General features: G+C 41.1%; 3 protein-coding genes across 3 annotated transcripts; 1 reads left to right on the top strand and 2 right to left on the bottom strand.

Annotated features, from left to right (window-relative positions):
• Window positions 1-3,589: 3,589 nt before the first annotated feature.
• Window positions 3,590-6,788, top strand: LOC117852157 (DNA-directed RNA polymerase III subunit RPC4). The gene is made up of 11 exons (XM_034734136.2): window positions 3,590-3,781; window positions 4,418-4,488; window positions 4,577-4,638; window positions 4,729-4,798; window positions 4,866-4,908; window positions 5,191-5,271; window positions 5,462-5,505; window positions 5,583-5,646; window positions 5,742-5,827; window positions 5,996-6,244; window positions 6,333-6,788. The coding sequence occupies exons 2-11, from the start codon at window positions 4,426-4,428 to the stop codon at window positions 6,477-6,479; spliced, it is 909 nt and encodes a 302-aa protein (XP_034590027.1). The 5' UTR covers window positions 3,590-3,781; window positions 4,418-4,425; the 3' UTR covers window positions 6,480-6,788.
• A 714-nt stretch (window positions 6,789-7,502) lies between these two features.
• Window positions 7,503-11,266, bottom strand: LOC117852150 (dihydrolipoyllysine-residue succinyltransferase component of 2-oxoglutarate dehydrogenase complex 1, mitochondrial). The gene is made up of 13 exons (XM_034734127.2): window positions 11,112-11,266; window positions 10,123-10,183; window positions 10,014-10,041; window positions 9,870-9,928; window positions 9,705-9,779; window positions 9,584-9,639; window positions 9,447-9,491; window positions 9,067-9,336; window positions 8,872-8,966; window positions 8,476-8,566; window positions 8,290-8,400; window positions 7,999-8,193; window positions 7,503-7,913 (listed from the first exon to the last, which is right to left on the bottom strand). The coding sequence occupies exons 1-13, from the start codon at window positions 11,157-11,159 to the stop codon at window positions 7,722-7,724; spliced, it is 1,326 nt and encodes a 441-aa protein (XP_034590018.1). The 5' UTR covers window positions 11,160-11,266; the 3' UTR covers window positions 7,503-7,721.
• Window positions 11,267-13,358: 2,092 nt separating this feature from the next.
• On the bottom strand, window positions 13,359-15,185 carry LOC117855096 (uncharacterized). Its single transcript, XM_072291377.1, has 3 exons — window positions 14,787-15,185; window positions 14,469-14,577; window positions 13,359-14,070 (listed from the first exon to the last, which is right to left on the bottom strand). Exons 1-3 carry the CDS (start codon window positions 15,149-15,151, stop codon window positions 13,615-13,617), a joined length of 930 nt encoding a protein of 309 aa, XP_072147478.1. The 5' UTR covers window positions 15,152-15,185; the 3' UTR covers window positions 13,359-13,614.
• Window positions 15,186-17,778: the final 2,593 nt, after the last annotated feature.

Below are 17,778 nucleotides of genomic sequence, written 5' to 3'. Positions count from 1 at the left end.
TTCAGGATGAGATTGATCTTTGATAACTTTCCCAATCTTCGCTTGACCCTCTTTGATCCCGAACTGATCCTTGCCATATCTTCACAAACTTAGCCCTTAAGTTATCTTGGAGGATTGCTTGCCAAAAACGAGCTTGAGAGGGGCCCATGGGACCTTGGGCGGATCGGATTGGGCCCCTATAGGCAGATCGGCTTGGGCCCCTATAGGCCGATCGTCCTAGGCCCTTCTTGGGCCCATTGGCCTTGGCCTTCGTCTAGTTCGTTGCTTGTTTCAGGCTTTATCCAAAAAATGTACATTTAGGTCCAATTTCCTGCAAAAAATAGAATATCCTCCAAAATATGTTGCATATGTGAAAATAACTGGTTTATTAGGTATGATCAATAGTTTAGGTATTAAATTCATGTCATTACTAAAGATAAATAGGGGTAAAAGTGTGTCAATAATAAGCGTCAACAATCCCCTTGGAACTGATTTCAGTGGTAATTATCCCATAGTCCAATATGTAGATGATACTCTTAATAATGCCGGCTGAAGCGACACAATTGTTCTGTCTCAGGGGTTGCTCAGATAATTTGCTGATTCCACTTGTCTGAAAGTTCTTGGTGCCCATCAATATCAGTGATGAAAAATGCTGATGAGCACCGAACGTGGATGCCCTAAATTTTACCCTTCTCTTTCACGGTACCGATAGAAGGCAACAAGTTATCTTAACATATCAGCAAAAAAAATAGGAAGTCTCTCACAGCAGTAGGTAATTAAAGAATATATCAAGCACAGCAACACAATTCAACTATCCAGAACTATCGTTGGCAAAAAGCAGCAACAAGCAAATAAAACTTCCTCTGACAAGGACAAGTAATAGATGCAAACCAGATCATAGAAATCCTTCCACCCATGCTCCTGTTAAAGCTCGATCAGAACACAGGGGACTTTAATCCCAGCACGTGCCAGGCCAAGATGACTAGAACACGATCTTCCAAGGAACGGCAGCAGCTCTTCAATGGATAACAGAGGGGATCGCCCTCTAAGGTTTGAGGAGGCGACGACCTTGCAGGCAAACACCGAAACAAAAACCAAATACTCCTATACACGGGATGATGCCCCCAGGCCTTATGGCTCGTAGGCAGGCCGACTTTGACTCAACTCAAGTCCATCTTAAACCAGAATATAAAAGAACCGAACGTAAAATGCATAAAATGCATGTGCACGTGTATGTTACAAGAACAGACTTAACCTTTGCTACTAAACAAACTCATGTCCACGAAGAAATAATAAAATATTGCGGCTCCATTGCTAAAGATAATACTTGACTTAAATAAACATACGTTTACCTGTAACATGTATGGCATCTTTCACGTTGCATCATTCTTACCTCCTGCTTATGCAAATTAGCTCCAATAATATTAACTTGCACAGCACAGTATCACCAGGATGGTATTATTGTTTGGCTTCCCATCAATAGAAAATGAACCAAATTTAATAGGCCAAATATTTGTAGGATTCTGTAAAATAACACCAGCTGAAATATTTGATTGTTTGATGGTCACATCAAGTGCAATCTGCTTGCCCAAACCTTGGGTTGTCAAATTGGGAAGATGCATTTCACCTATTTAGGCTTACCATTGGGCACAACCAGACCTGCAGTGGAGGAGTTTCTTCCACTTAGCCAAATTAAGCAGAGAATGATTGGCATTAACAGATTTCTCACATACTCTAGCAGGCTCATTCTTGTTAACTATGTCAACGCAGCAATGCCCACCTTTTATGCATGTACTCTAAAACTTCTAGCTCCAATCATCAAGCAGCTAGAGTCATATATGAAGAGTGTGCTATGGAATGGAGGAGATGTCGAAAAAAAGGGTGGCTGCCTAGTAGCCTGGACCACTGTCCTGCTGGACCAATGCTTGTAAGCCAAAAGACCAGGGTGGTCTTGGCATCACTGATATCAAAAGCTCATAACAAGGCTCTTTTTCTCAAGTTCCTGCATAGGTTCTACAATAAAGTTGCTCTCCCTAGGGTTGATCTCACTTGGAAATGTTTTTACAAAAGAGGTGCCCCTCCTCATGCCTGAAGCTCAGTCGGTCCTTTTTGGTGGCGTGACATCATGTCTCTTGCTGCTGACATCATGAATATAGATCCTTGAATTGCTCACATAGGGGATTCAATAACTTTATGGAATGACTCATGGGAATCTTGGGTTGCTTAAACAACGCTTCCCACAACGCACTCCTTTGCAAAAAAAAAAAGGTTGTTCTGTTCAAAGTTTTCTTAGGGGACCAATAGCTCCAACTCCTGGTAAGCTCTCTTCTTGGAGGCATATGATCAATTAACAGCTCTATCGCAGCTCCTGAATAACTTTGTCCTTAACCCCAAGCTCAACAATGATTGGTCATATGTTTGGGGCTCTAATGTTTTCTCCTCGAAAAGGGCATATCTTCACCTGATAGGTGTACAGCCCTGCTCCCCTCTTTTCAAGTGGATGTGGAAATCTTGTGCTAGGAGCAAGCACAAGTTCTTCTTTGGCTTTTGCTGAGAGATCGCCTCAATACTAGAAACTTGTTGAGGAGAAAGCACATGCATTTGGATGATTATTCTTGTGTCCTCTGTACCTCAAGGATTGAAGAAGATTTGATGCATCTCTTCTTCACCTGCTCTTTCAGTCAAAGCTGTTGGGCAATTCTAGGGATTAGTTGGGACTAGTCCCTTCCCCCCTAGAAATGATCCTTCAAGCCCGGTTGGATTTTAGGAAATTGATTTTCAGAGAAGTGGTTTTTGTGCCAGTTGGTGTATCGGTGTCACTGCAATGATATTATCTTTGATAATGGGAGTCTCTCTTTAGCCAGATGGAAGGTTTGGTTTTGCAGATGAAATGGCTCTGGTTACTCTTAGAGCCAAGCCGAGGGTGAAGCTTGTGTTAGATAATTGGATGAGTAGTCTACCTTTTTTATATGTCTTTTTTCCTTTTGGAACTTGGAAGCTCTGTAACCCCTCTACATATTTCGCCCTTTATATTAATGGAAACACATAGGTAGGAGCTCCCCTACCGATCCGCTTAGAGAAAATAATGTTGCTAATCACTTCTTAGCCACGTCTTACATTGAGTCATCACTGTAACACTTTGGCATGAATCGATTCCGTTAATTTCCTAGAAAATTTAATGTGAGTCTTATATTTTTGACTCATTACATCGCTAAAGCAGTAATTAGTCAAATAATTATATGACATAAACGGCTAGATGATACTAAACCATTATTAAGTCAGGGGGAGATGATTAGTGTACCGATATAATTAATTAAGGAATCAATTTGCACTAATTAAAATATAAGAGATGAATGTCACACTTTCAAAATAGATAAGGGATAAAAATACATTTTTCCTAAGTATACTGTATTTAGAAAAATGTATGCTGCAGATACATAATACGTGTTGTGTTAAAAAAATGGAAATACCACAATTGTCACCTCAGCCCCTCCACGGGAACCAGTTTTGGCCGCGGGACCGTCGGATCCTGCGAGCGGACGCGTGGCGCGAACCAGAGCAGGGCTGCCCCGGACGCCGTTTGCAGGCGGGTTGCATCAAAAAAAATTTCCCCGTCCATCAGTCCAGTTCGTTTCTCCTCTCTTCGACTCCTCCCACCCATTCCTCTCTCCTCGTCGTCGGGGAGGAGGCGTGCCTACTCCTCCGTTCTCCCGTTCGTTCATCCCCTTCTCTCCCTCTTCCTGGCGGCTACGACTGGGCGAGCGGCGCCAGCTACGCCACGCCGGCGACGAGTATCCACCAGGTACGCCTTTCCCTTCCATTCCCTTCACTCTCTGCGAAACTGAGCTCCCCAAACCCTAGTGTAACCTACTTTTTACTCGGATCTGACCCAGTTACAAGTATATACGTGTGTATTATATCCACACTTACTTCGATTGTTTGCAAAACATTATCGGGTGTACATATGCACGCCCATGTCCTATACTGGATCTGCCCCTGCCATCCGGTCTGGTTCCTGTAAACAATTTAAAGCAATGTTCCGACTGGATGAGTGATCACTTGATAGCTCCTGTTTTAGACCAAAGGCTTTTGACTTTATAGCTCCTGTCGTGCGACAGTGGAACTGCAGCTACCAGTGTAGATATGTTGTTCTTAGCTAATTTATATCAATTTAGTTCGCGCACATTTTTTTGCGTACTACATTGTAAGCAATTCCAGACAATTTCTGATAGATTCTAGAGATGACCAGCTTTTCTAGTTCTTTGTTTGATTTTAAGAAGATACTGAATAGAAAACGAAGTGCTGCAGGAAGGCATTAAGAAATTTTGCAAGTTGATTTAGACAATTGTGCACTTACATAGTTAACTTAGCAAAATACCTGTTTTGGTAGATGCCCGCATGCATACCCCTTTACCTTACATTCTTGTATGTATCCCAGTCGCTCTTATGGAGAAGGAAGATACAAAGAAGAAAGAGGCTGATGACTCCACTCCTCAGCGTCGCCGCAAAGTCAGTATTTCCGTAATTATGTGATTTTTTTCATGCATGAGTTAATGCTTTCTGGTGCTTACCTTTGCTTTACCTTTCTGTAATGCAGGCTGGACTTAAATTTGCACCCAAAGTTCTTCCTAAGAAAGACCCAAAGATCATCCCTAAAACGTAAACACCTCTATGTTTTCTATTCTCCTATTTACTCTTATTTAGTTTGCTAGATTATATGTTGAATGAAAGTTATGGTGGATCCTACAGGGAACCACAAGAGGAGAACAAGGCCCTGACAATTGATAAGAAACTGATGTCTGGACTTGGGAGCTTGCAGGTACTTAAGCATCTAGTTTTCTATAAGCTTGATTCAGTAGCATATAATTCCTAGCTTCATATTGCAGAGCAGTTATGGCCCAGGAAGTGGAACTAAGGCTGAGAAACAAGGTGATTATTATTTCAATCATCTGTTCCTTATAATAATCTTCTTAACCTAGTAAGGACTCGATCTCATACTCCATATTTCTCTCTCCAGTGGGAGTTAAGTTGATTAACTCATCAATCAACTTGAGCTGCTGTCAGAATAAACCTCCTAAAGTTCTAAAAGCACAGCCTACTTTCAGTAGGAGCATAGGATGCTAGTTGGAAACTTGTGTGATTCTTGTTGTAGTTTTCATAACCAACTTATAACATATTGCTTTATTTCTCATTTTCTCCATCATGACACAGGAACCCCTGTCCAGGTTGCATTTGGACGAGCAGACCCTTCAATTGCAAGAACTTTTCCCACTCGAAGAAGCTTTTCATCAGGTATAGCTTTGCACTTCCATTTGTTTCATGCTTAATGTTTTCACAAATCAGATTAATGTGTTCTTCAGGTTGGCAAAGAAAATTGTACTTGTTATTAGTAGAGTCCGTGCCATCTGCTTTTATTTCTTAAGCATCATGCAATTGTGTAACTGAAAAAGATAGTTATATAGTTTGTTCCATGTGTATCCAGACGTATCTGCTGTAAAATTACCCAAGGAGCACGATGAACCATGGGTGAGTAGATACATCAACAACACAAACATGGTGTGCATTCTTTTGTCGTTGATTTCATCTGTTAGTAACTTCTGCAGGACTACAACTGCACCGATTATCCTGTTACTCTACCACTGAGAAGGCCCAACTCTGGAAATGCAGGTTCTCTAGTTCTTGTTTCTTCTGTGTTTTGTGGCATAATGCACAGTGGGTCACTCTTTGTCTGGTACTCAATAGCGTTCCATTGTATAAAACAGAAATTCTTGATGAAGAGGAATTTGGGCATTCATCCGGCAGAGCCCAAGTTAGTGAACTGAGTGCAGCTGAAGAACTTGGTCTGATGGTATGTATACCATATTGCATCGTCCTAACTTACTTAATTGTGTTTCACATCAAAAGCAAAACTCACATGTTAACTGAACTGTTATTTCATAGTATCCAGTCTTGTATATGTTTTCTTTTGTCAGAATTATCTTATGTCTTATATTGATTGATTTTCTTATCCTGACAGCAAAGGGTAGATACGCCGCAGTTGCTCTTCTTCCAGTTTCCTACAACTCTTCCTTTACCAAGGCAGGCTGACCCAGAAGCTGGCACAAATATGAATATGAATGCAAAATCCATGGGGGACAACAGGAAGAGGCGTCTCGACTCAATCCATGGCTGTGGTCTGAAAGAGCTCCCAGATGGCTTCATGGGGAAGATGCTCGTGTACAAGAGTGGTAAAGTGAAGATGACGCTCGGTGATGTGCTCTTTGATGTAAGTACTAAAAACCATAAATTTCTGCATGGTGCATTTTATTTCTTTTTCCCCTTCATGATGGGCTCAAAATCAACATATTGTACAGGTTTCAGCTGGCTCGAATTGCATGTTTCCTCAGGAAGTTGTAGCAATTAACACTAGGGAGAAGCACTGCTGCGGCATAGGGGAGATCGGAAAGCGTGCAATTGTAACACCTGATATCAACTCTTTGCTAGAATCTATTGAGATTTGATAAGATGGAGTAGCCTGTGGGGTGTTACGAATGGGTAAATCTAGGTCCTGTTGCATGTTATGGTTGGTGGAAATGTTTAGAAGTACCTCAGCGGTGGTCGCAAGTGGGTCGATGCTGCTGCAACCATGTGAAGACTATGGAGTTGCAAATCTGCAGGAGTAGAGCTAACTTTTCTGATTTCAGATGTAAATGGCAAAGGAATTGTTTTGCTTGTTTACTTTGACCCCCTGTTTTCACCTAACAATCGGAACACTTGACTGATGTCAGGAGTTCACGGCAGTTAAAGGAACATTACATTCTGTTTTGGTCCATTTTGTCCATGAATGAAGGAAAACACGTGGTTCTTGACGGGAATTGCAGCGTATGAACACCTTGCATTTTCATATGGTAGGGCATAGGGATGCACATTGTGCGCTTCAATCATGCATGTCATTTGAACAAGACCATATACATGTATATGGTTTTGTATGTTATTTACGTACAATGTCTCTTCTTGTGAAAATGCGTAACGGCTATCATGAATATGTGGAGCTGAACGCGAAAACTAAGCCTCATCTTATTTCTAACACCACTACAATACGCCATTCTAGTTTTTTGCATTACTCGTTTATTATTCCCTATTTCTACACGCTATTCTAGTTCCTTTGGGTATGCCAATTTGAAATTCGTAGTATGACACGAGCTGCACAACGCAATTCGTCGGGCAAGCATTCTGAGTAGCAAGAGGCAGGCAAAAGGAAGAGTTATTTGGCTATGCCATGTGTGCCGGCTACAAAGAAAGTAGTGGTGGCGATAGCAATAACCTGGCTCCCCCGCCTTAAGTTTCTTGCCATCGTGTTAACCAGGCGTTGCTAGGTAAGGAGAAGAACATCATCCTCACAAAGAACAATGATCAAATATTTTCCTTTTGTCAGATGCAATTCAAACCATACAACGAAGTTGTCTGGGATACAGCATCTGACAGCAACCAAGTTGTAATTGTTGTGGAGAAATCACCATGACGTACAGCAAGGCAACAAAAGGTGAGATACCGAGAAATCTTCATTTGCTCTTGTGAAACGAGAACGTGCTCAGGGAACTACATCCCAACTAGTAATATCTGGAGGAGAAAATGAACAAAGTTTCTGCTGCGCTCTCTTTTACAATTCTGAGGCCGGCTAGCAATGATAGGAGTCAAAAATTTTGCATCCAATTATTTGGAAAACCAGGACAACAATTGCAGCCCAGCAATGATGCAAGAAACTATATGTCGAGGAGCAACCTCCGCGGATCTTCAACTACATCCTTGATGCGGCGCAGGAATAGAACAGCTTCTCTGCCATCGACCAACCTATGGTCATATGTCAATGCAAGGTACATCATTGGTCTCGCAGTAATCTTGCCATCCACGACCATGGGGCGCTGAACAATGGAATGCATCCCGAGGATTGCTGACTGCATTGATGTAAATTGTGTTGAAGTTGGTATTCTCTCACAGAAATTAACGAGAAGCAATTTATAGGCAATCAAAAAAGGAAACCTGTGGGGGGTTGATGATCGGCGTGCTTATAAGGCTTCCATAGACACCACCATTTGAGATGGTGAAGGTCCCCCCTGCCATCTCATCAATTGAAAGTGCTCCCGCATTTGCTTTCTTAGCAAGGTTGTTTATCCCCTTCTCAATATCCGCGAAGTTCATCCTGTCAGTATCGCGAATGACAGGCACAACAAGACCCTAAGACAAAGAGGCATCCATATGAAACGATTACACCCAGATACAGAACAAAAGATAGCTAGAGCATTCAACCAAAGACTAAAAAGGTGTCCATACCTTGGAAGTGCCAACGGCAACACTAATGTCAATGTAGTCTCTGTATATGATGTCATCACCATCAATGACAGCATTAACAACTGGCTGGTTTTGGAGGGCAGAAACAGAAGCCTGCAAAAGCAACTGGGATAAGCACTGCAAAATCCAGTAACGTATAGTTTAAACAGCCCATCAAATTGTCATCACCTTGACAAAGCAGGACATCAGACCCAACTTGACACCGTGCTTCTCAACAAACTTGTCTTTGTAATCAGAACGCAGCTTCATCATGTTAGTCCTAAAGAATAACACACACAATGATCAAACAGACAAAATAATAAGGAACTGTGTTCAGTAAAAGGAAAGTGCGATCAGTTGAACATTTAAGAAAAAACACAGATAGATGGGGGCTCAGTTGAACAAGAACATTTGTTAATAATGATCATGCTAACCTAACGACATGAAGTAGAGGCAATATTAAGTTACACAACTATCAAAGGGTCAGTTGGGATTTCAAAACTGCCTGTCTAGCGTAAATATAGGCTCAAGTCAGGGTGAGAAGCAACAATAACATCCTAGAGAATAGCTTGGTTATGCACTTACATGTCCACTTCGTTGAATGTAGTCAACATTGCAAAAGTGTTTTGCGAATCCTTCAAACAGTTTGCAATACGCTTCCTGAGTCTTGGCATGGGTACCTGCAATTATAATGGTTAAACACTGTGGACAACTCATAATATATAGTTCGATAACATAGCATACCAATTATATGAAATCATGTGATGGATACAGACTTACCCGTCTCTCTCTTTCCTTTGGAGGGAGCAGGGGTTCTGAAGGGGAGGATTTTAGTGGTGGCATGGTTAATTTTGGCTCCTGCTTTTTGACGGGTTCTACTTTTGGTGATTTCTCCTCAACCTTGTTTTTCTCTGCAGGAGGTGGTGGAGGGGTCTCCTTCTGGGAGGCCTCTTCAGGTGGTGAAACATGGGCCTCATTTGGAATAGCAGACTTAGATATGACAGCAACCTTTGTACCAGGAGTAACAGTGTCGCCTTCACTAGCAATGAACTGCAAAGCACCGATACTGTGAGAAACATAGCTGTGCTACCAAATAACCAGTTGGCAAGTTCTAGGAAAGTTCATAAACATGGAGATCACAATGATGGAAAGGCATTCACCTTTTCAATAACGCCGGCTTCTGGACTGGAAACATCTATTGTAACCTAAAAACCAAAGGGGAAATTTTCAATTCAGTGAAGTTCCAGAAGTATATAATACAATTATACAAAACTAGCTTGTAAGAGAAGTATATCACCTTATCAGTTTCAATCTGTGCTATAGGCTCATCAGCTTCAACTCTGTCTCCAGGTTCTGAAGGGGACAACATGTCATTAACAAGGAGAAGGAAGAGAGGGAGCGAGGTTGGAAGTGCATACTCTTTAGGAAGTTGGCAAGGGTTCCATCAGTTACTGATTCACCCATAAAAGGCACAACAGCTTCAACCAAATCACCTTAAGAGGAAGAAAGAAAGAGTTTAGGAAGTATTCATCTGGAATCTATTTACAAATTATTTGTGTACTCTACATGACTGATAAATGTACCATTCTCTGATGCAAATGATCTACTCCAAAGTTGATAATTTGGAAGGAAATTGCGTTCACTAAGAAACAAATAGAAGTCACATTTTAGTCAAAAAAAGATGGTTTTCACTAAAGTGACAAAGAAGCATGCAGTCTGCTACTTACCGTGTTGGCTTTGAATATTTATGAACACCTGCCACAAAGATTGCCAAAAAAACATTAGATCCTATGACAACTAATAATAATCAACATCTACATGACTAGATCCAGTTACCTTCGAGGAGCTGAGTGCTGAAATGTCTGACATGGCTGCAACTTCGTAAAATGCATATTGTCTGCAAGCAGCATTCAAGCAGCATTATATCAGCCAACAAAAATGCACAAAAACAAAACATATATGTTGTGAAAACAAAAGAAAGAATAATGCACAAAGTTTGAATTTTATACTAGTTGAAAATGGAAAACTAATCTTCTGTGGAAGGTGTGAACAAATAAGCAATAATACAGAAATTTGCATGTTCATTCTCAGATTAAGAAGGGAAAACAAACTGATACAGTGTAGTCCAAGATGTCGACTTCTATTTGCCAATAAATGTCGTTTTTGGTTGTCAACGAAGCATTTTCCCACAAATAACAATATTGATTGTACCATGCAAGTGGTTTTAGAGAGATAATTAACATTCGATATGGGATAACAGATTAACAGTAAACTACGTGAAGAGCGAGATGTCAGTGGCATATCAGCTTTCAACTCATGATCTATACCCAACTAACCAAGCCAAGCAAGACCATTTGGAAAATGAATTCAAGAATTTGACAGAAACACACCTGCAGCCAATTTCAGTTTCATAGCATGTCAAAATTTCACACTGAAAGATTCATCAACATTCGAGCCGGCCATCAAACACTAGCAAAATATTGGCAGATCACCGCTAAGTAATTGCAAAGCTCATCAGGGATCCCCTAGATTGTACCAAATTACAAACCCAACTCGCCGGTTTAGACCGTAAGCAAGCAGCTACAAGATAACAAATCGTCGGAGGCAATTCCAATGCTTGCTTAGCGATCCCTCTGCTCGCCTAATCAGCATTACGCGAGGCAAGAAATTCTTTCATGCGCCTAGCACCCATACAGCGATCAAAATCGCCTGAAGGGATCAGCGGAATCAAACCATTCAACGCTACTCGATTGGAGATGATCCAGCCCCAACCATCACAACAGATCAGCCCACGAGATGAGAGATAAAGAGAGGATGTCCCATACAGCGGTGGGGCGGCGAAGGAGGAGGCGGGAGGCGAGGCGTGACGCCATCTGATTCGCCGGAGATGGACGAGGGCCGATGTCTCAGCGATCTGCTTTCTGTTAACGCGAGAAAGAAAGGGGGTGGCAGCCGATGGAATATTTCTGTTTTCTCTTTCCCTTTTTATTTTATTATTTAATTAATTACCTTTTCGCTTTTTTATTTCGTATAAAGGGATTTATTTGGAATGGAGCGGAAATTTAGGATGTTTGTTTCCTTGCCTAGCAAGACTAATTAAGAGAACAAGCAATTTGTTCGGTTTAAATTTGTGATTGTGTGTCTCACCATGTCTACCATTTAGATGTCTGATTGAGTTATTATATATTAAAAAAAAGTACACAAACAGGTTAGGTGTGCACATTTAGATACATCGTCTTTCAAATTTCTTATTTTCTCATTTTAGACATTCAAAGTTTATTCGCGAGACATTGTGTCTGCAACTCAATCGTAGAGGTTAATAGAGGTGGTAGCTCACATATGTTCCTACTATTAGGAAAATATAGAACCATATGTAACCGCATGACTTATTATTCTGTATATATGGAATCTAGCTACTATGCAAGCAGTTGAAATTCGTAACGTCACACGGTCTTGTCGCTTCAAATGTATGCTACCCACTCCATTTCAAATTGTAGGTCACTTTGACTTTTTTAAGTTTATATATATTATACATGCACTATATCTAGCAAAATAATCTAACAATTTCGAACGGAGGGAGTATATTATTGTCTGAGAGAGTATAGTATTGTCTGAGAGGAGCAGCTCACTGCCAATAAGACAGTTCGACATAAATTGAGGAAGAGCAAACACCGAGGTAGAAGCTTGCACATCTGAAACACCAGCATCGATGTGCTTCACAACATACCTTCAGGTTTCTCACTCTTAAAAAATGCTCTATCAAAGTTTAAACAGTCACAGAAAAAACGTAATGACCACCAGAATACGGTGATGACATATGAAGAAAAAACAAAAAAGATTTGGATTGATTAAGATTGAAAGTGATAGGCTCATGCACACCAAAATAATATAATTAGACTACAAGAATTTATATAAAAGAAGTCCATTTCTCCAGCAATAGAACCAGCCGATAGCTCTGGAATCTGCATTTGCCATCATCACAGACCTGCAATTCCATTACCACTGGCATCTGAACATTGACCGCAACAAAAGTTTGACGATCCATTAATCTGAATGTGTCTTTAACAGATGCCGAAACATGTGGGACATGAACTCCAACAGAAACCCCGGACATTTGCATTGGAGCATTTATCACGAATCTTAGGCCTCCAGCCCAAAAACTGCAGTGTTGAAGCAAATATATAGCACCTAAAGATAGTGGTGACATCTGATGGTGTAGTAAACTGTGTGTACACTGAAGTGCACGCAATATTCTTGGTATAGTAAAACTGTGTGTACACTGATCTTAAGTGCACGCATCATTCTTTTCAAAAGCAAGTTATTATTCAGGGCTATCTATCTACTTGCAGGTGTTCACTGGATAATAAATCCAGATAGTTATAATGGTCAAAATCATGTATTTACTAATTAATCAGCAATGAAACCACCATTGATACAACTTTCTTTAAGGCTACGTCATTCAGTATGTTGCAGACACATAGTTTCTCCTTAATTTTTTTATATTTCAGTATTATCGATCCTTATGGATTCATCAGCACTTAGAGTAAAATGTGCATCACTGCTTTCCCCAAAGAATAAACTGCCATGGTACACCACTGGTTTAAATCAGCCTTCTCAGCAAGAGCTATCAAATATTATAAAGCTAGATATAGAAACATATTAAACAGCAGCAACCCAACAAAGCTTTTTAGTCCCAATCAAGTGTTAAAAAGGTTAGAGTAACCCTTTGAAGTTGAAGTACCTGCCAACTTGCTAACTCCTCTTCCTAAGTGCTGACATAACTAACAAAGTCACAAACATCTCTTTAGCAACCAATTGGGAAGGCCTCAACTATAACACTGATCACCTCATTCAAGAGGTCGGCAACATGCTAACAGGGGAGGCACAGGACATGTAACAATGTTCCATATTTAATTTCCAGAAGGGTAAGAGATGAAGACATCAATGAAGCAAAAGGATGTGCTTGTTTCGGTTTTTGGTTCAGTTTTCCCACGTAACATTCACTACTTCTCTACAAACAATTAATTAATCTCAATTTTCCATGTTTTTTCTAATTACTGGACATATCTAGGTGACACGACAAATAGAGGACCATATATTTAAATAGCAGAATAGAGCTCAAAGTTTACAGCCATCCAAAGAACATAACTGTTTCTCCAGCATAACCAAGGCATTGACAAAACTACTCTACGAGAAGTTAAAGAACATAACTGTTTCTCCAGCATAACCAGGGCATTAACAAAACTACTCTACGTGACATTCACGATGAGAGACAATCGAGCAGAGCACTGAAATACCAATTCTTAGGGAGCAGTATTCTTCATTTGCTTAGTTAAGCACCGGGAAGACTGGAGGCCAAACCATCGTAAGGGGACGGATAAAGTCTTCTGTCATCCTCAAACCCACACCCACCCTCTCAACAGCCCTATTGCTCAACTGGATACAGCAGACTATTCCACTGGCCACAAGCTCCAAAAACACAAACTCCGCATTTTCCCCAGCTGCAAGGACCGAAACAGGAGCTGTTTGTGCATCATCTGGTACCCAACGCCGCACATTAAGATGACCGCACACCTTAGGTACAGAGATAGTATCAACCAACGCCCACTGGCCCATACCATCGCCACGACACACTTGAAGTTGGAACCCCTTTGCATCAATGAGATAGAGCCCAGATTGCTGAGGGCGTGAGAGCCTGAAAGACGTGCTGTTCCAGATGTCGGCCGGAAGCTGGACAGTAAAGAAGCTGGCAGTGACCAAATCCAACCCGAGAATGTAGCCTAAAGGGGTGTTTGGAGGAGGGGGCTAAACTTTAACCCTGTCACATCGAATGTTCGGATACTAATTAGGAGGACTAAATATAAGCTAATTACAAAATTAATTGCAGAACCCCTAGGTTAAATCGCGAGACGAATCTATTAAGCGTAATTAATCCATCATTAGTGAATGGTTACTGTAGCACCATATTGTCAAATCATGAACTAATTAGACTTAATAGATTCGTCTCGCGATTTAGCTTAGGGGTTGTGTAATTAGTTTTGTAATTAGTCTACATTTAATACTCCTAATTGGTGTCCAAACATTCGATGTGACGGGAGCTAAAATTTAGCAGCCTCCTCCCAAACACCCCCTAAGGCGGTTGTCATGTAGAATTTCCTGCCCACGAGCAACTTGTGAGCTACCATGGTGTCGAATATGCGCTGCGGGAGCTCCGTGACGGTGGACCTCGCGACCCCCCAGACGCCAGACTGAAGGAGGGAGAACTCAGCGGCGAGTTCTTCATCGTTGTACCTCAGATTCAGGAACAGGCAGGAGGTGGAGTCAGCGTCGTTTTCCAGGAGCCGAAGAAGGCTACCTTCGCAGGTCCCCCTTTTATCGCGGAGCAAGCTTCCGGGATTGGAGCGGGGAGGCTGGGGGATGGGTTCGTCTCGCCCGTTGTTCAGCAAGCTCCGGATGGCGTATGTGGTGGGCAAGGTAGGGTCCGGGTCCCGGATCGAGACCAGCAGGCGGCCGTTGCGGCGGTCGCAGAATTTCGAGCGGCGCAGCGTCGCGAGGGCGCGGCGGCGGCGAGCCCGGGGGGCTGAGGGACCGGGAGGCAGCGCGTCTCGCCGCGGCCGAACCCGACAGCATTGGCGTGGAGGGCGAGGACGCGGGGCGGGTGGAGCGCGCGGAAGTGGCGGAGGAAGGCCGGGTCGGAGGCGCCGCGGAACCAGCGCCTGCTGACGAGCGCGGCGCGGACGAGCCAGGTCGGGAGGTCGAGGCGGAGGAGGATCTCGGCGAGGAGGACGTCGTTGCCGAGCACTGACGCGACCGCGGCCGGGACCGCCGCCGCGGGCCCGGAACGCTTCCGCTCCGTCCTTCCCATCTTCGGTTTAGCCGCACTGCAGTCTGAGGATGGATCGGCCGGGGAGGAAATGGAGATCTGAAATCTACACCCTAAACCCTACACGGTTATTATTTCACGCTGTAAAAAAGGAAATTAATTCCCATTTTTCCTCCCCAAATTAAGGATGCATCCTACCTTCCTGCCTTATCCCTCGCACGGGCCGTGAATTTTGCTCCCTTCACTGATTACTCCCTCGCACGAGTATTTCGCCTATTCTAAAACAGAAAAAAGCATATTTTCATTCCTTAAATATTATGTTTATGTGTTCAATTGATGCAAACCAATCCTTAATTGAATATATGCACTAATCATCCCTATATCAACTTAACAACGATTTAGTGACATCTAATATCAATTTAGACCATACAATCATCTGACTATTCACTTCTTAGTGATATCATGTGCTAAGTCAAAATTATAAAGCCTACAAAATTTTTCAGTTTTTTAACGAGAAAATTAATGAAAAAGGTTCGCACCAAAACAAAGATCCACTCAACGTAAGATGTGGCTAAGCAATGATTAGTCACATAATAACATGGTGTGAACCGTTGTTACATAACACTACACCATCGTTAAGCTGAGGTGAGGATGGTAGAGGCACATGTTTAGTTAGTTAAGGGGCTAATTTGCTCCAAATGAAATATAAGGAATGGATGCTACACTTTGGTAATACTTGAAGGTTGAAAAAACACTTTTTTCTCTAAAATAAGAGAGTAGTATAATTTTTTTCAAACTCATGTATGCGCACGCACACTTAACCATATAAATATACGGATACAACCTTATCTCTAGAAGATCTCCAAAAGACTGAGTCGACGGATCTTGAGATTGACAAAATCACCACTAGCATCTCGCTGTCAACGAGCACATCACCTACCATTAAAAGAATAGTACCGGTTAATTTCTGAAATAAATTGAGTAAAATGCAAGCACACGTGCCGAGTTAAAGATCCAAATCCGAATGGACATGTTCCACCGCAAGAAATTTTATCGTCAAGTTAAGCTAAGTTCTTAGAGTACGAATTTGTCGGGATCATTACCTTCCAAGTATGTTTTATTTTGTTTAAGAGCATCTCCCGTAATAATCAGCTAACGAGATGTTTCATTATCTTTCTTTATAATTATCACATGAGTTGGTTTTTCCTTATCCTAATTGAGTTCCAACTCCTCTATTTGGGTGGTATTACTAGGAAAAGCAGAAGATACAAGTGTTCTGTTAGAATATTAATTTTGCACCAACTTCTTTAATATAATAGTTGAATTATGGTATAGGGATCCGTTGAAGATGTTTTAATAGCAGAATTATATATGTATACTACTTCCTCCATTCCAAATTGTAGTTTGTTTTGGTTTTTTAGTGCATAATTTTTCTATAAACTTAGATATAGTGTATCTCTAGATTCATAATAATATCTATGAATCTAGAAAAGTCATAACGATCTACAATTCGGAACGAAGGGAGTAATTTGTACCAGATGTGGCGTATGCTTTCTTTTACGGCGAAGTTAATCTGAGAACCTATCGCGCGCTCAAGTTATCATCTAAAGCGATCTGCGCAACACTAAGCTCCAGAGTACATGCTAACGTCAACATCATTAGATGTTGCTAATGTTTATGTGCTTTCTGCCTTTTCCTACGAGGTAGCTTTAAAATATCCTTCCCAGGTATCTCAAATATTTTGAGGCTATTTTCCTACCAGTCAGTAACTTCACTACTACTTTTCAGTCAGCATCTGCAAAATTTATCGGCATTTATAATTTTAAGTCATCCTTTATTTTTATAGGGTATGGGTTGAACTAGAATGTTTTAGGTTTGACTCATCAATCCTTTGTAGCATCTATCCAGTCCCTGCTTTTATAAAAGATGGCTCCTGGGAATGCAGACAGTTCCTTGAGTCTATGTTTTATTAAAAGGAAAAAGTCCAAATTACTCCCCTCGAGTATAACCAAAGTCTCGATAACCTTCTAAAATATTTTTTGGTTCAATTTACCCTCTAAACTATACCATTTGGTCCAATTTTCCCCTTAACATATTTATCTTTTTTATTTCTCCATGCACAAGTGGAGTTTTAAGTTCAAATTTTGAAGATGATAGTAGACACCATAAGACATGTTACACTATATCATGATTTTTTATCATTATTTGATAGGGTAGGATATTTAATAATAAAATTTATCCTTGAGATACAAAATTATATAAAAAATAATGCTAAAAATTCATAAAATATTTTTAATATAGATTATGATGTCCACTACCACCCTGCAAAGTCTCAAATTAAAATTCAACTTATGTACGGAGAAAAAAAAGACAAATTGCATTATGGGGTAAGTTGAAGCAAATAGCATAGTTTAGGGGTAAATTGAACCAAAACATAGTTTAGGAGGTTATCTAGACTTTCGCTATATTTTAGAAGAGTAATTTGAACTTTTTTTTTCCTTATTATCAGGATTAGGAGAGAGCGGAATAAAATTGTGCATGAGCTAGCATATCTAGACATCCGCTCGGGTCATTGTCGAGTTTCTTTTACTTCTGTTCCCGAGTGTGTTAACACTCTCGTGTGTAATGAACTCTTTATTGAACTCTTTAAGTAATAAGTTCTCTCTTTC

Source organism: Setaria viridis, chromosome 1 (genome assembly GCF_005286985.2).
Source record: "Setaria viridis chromosome 1, Setaria_viridis_v4.0, whole genome shotgun sequence".
Classification (NCBI taxonomy): domain Eukaryota; kingdom Viridiplantae; phylum Streptophyta; class Magnoliopsida; order Poales; family Poaceae; genus Setaria; species Setaria viridis.
This window is presented reverse-complemented; position numbering and strand designations above follow the sequence as displayed.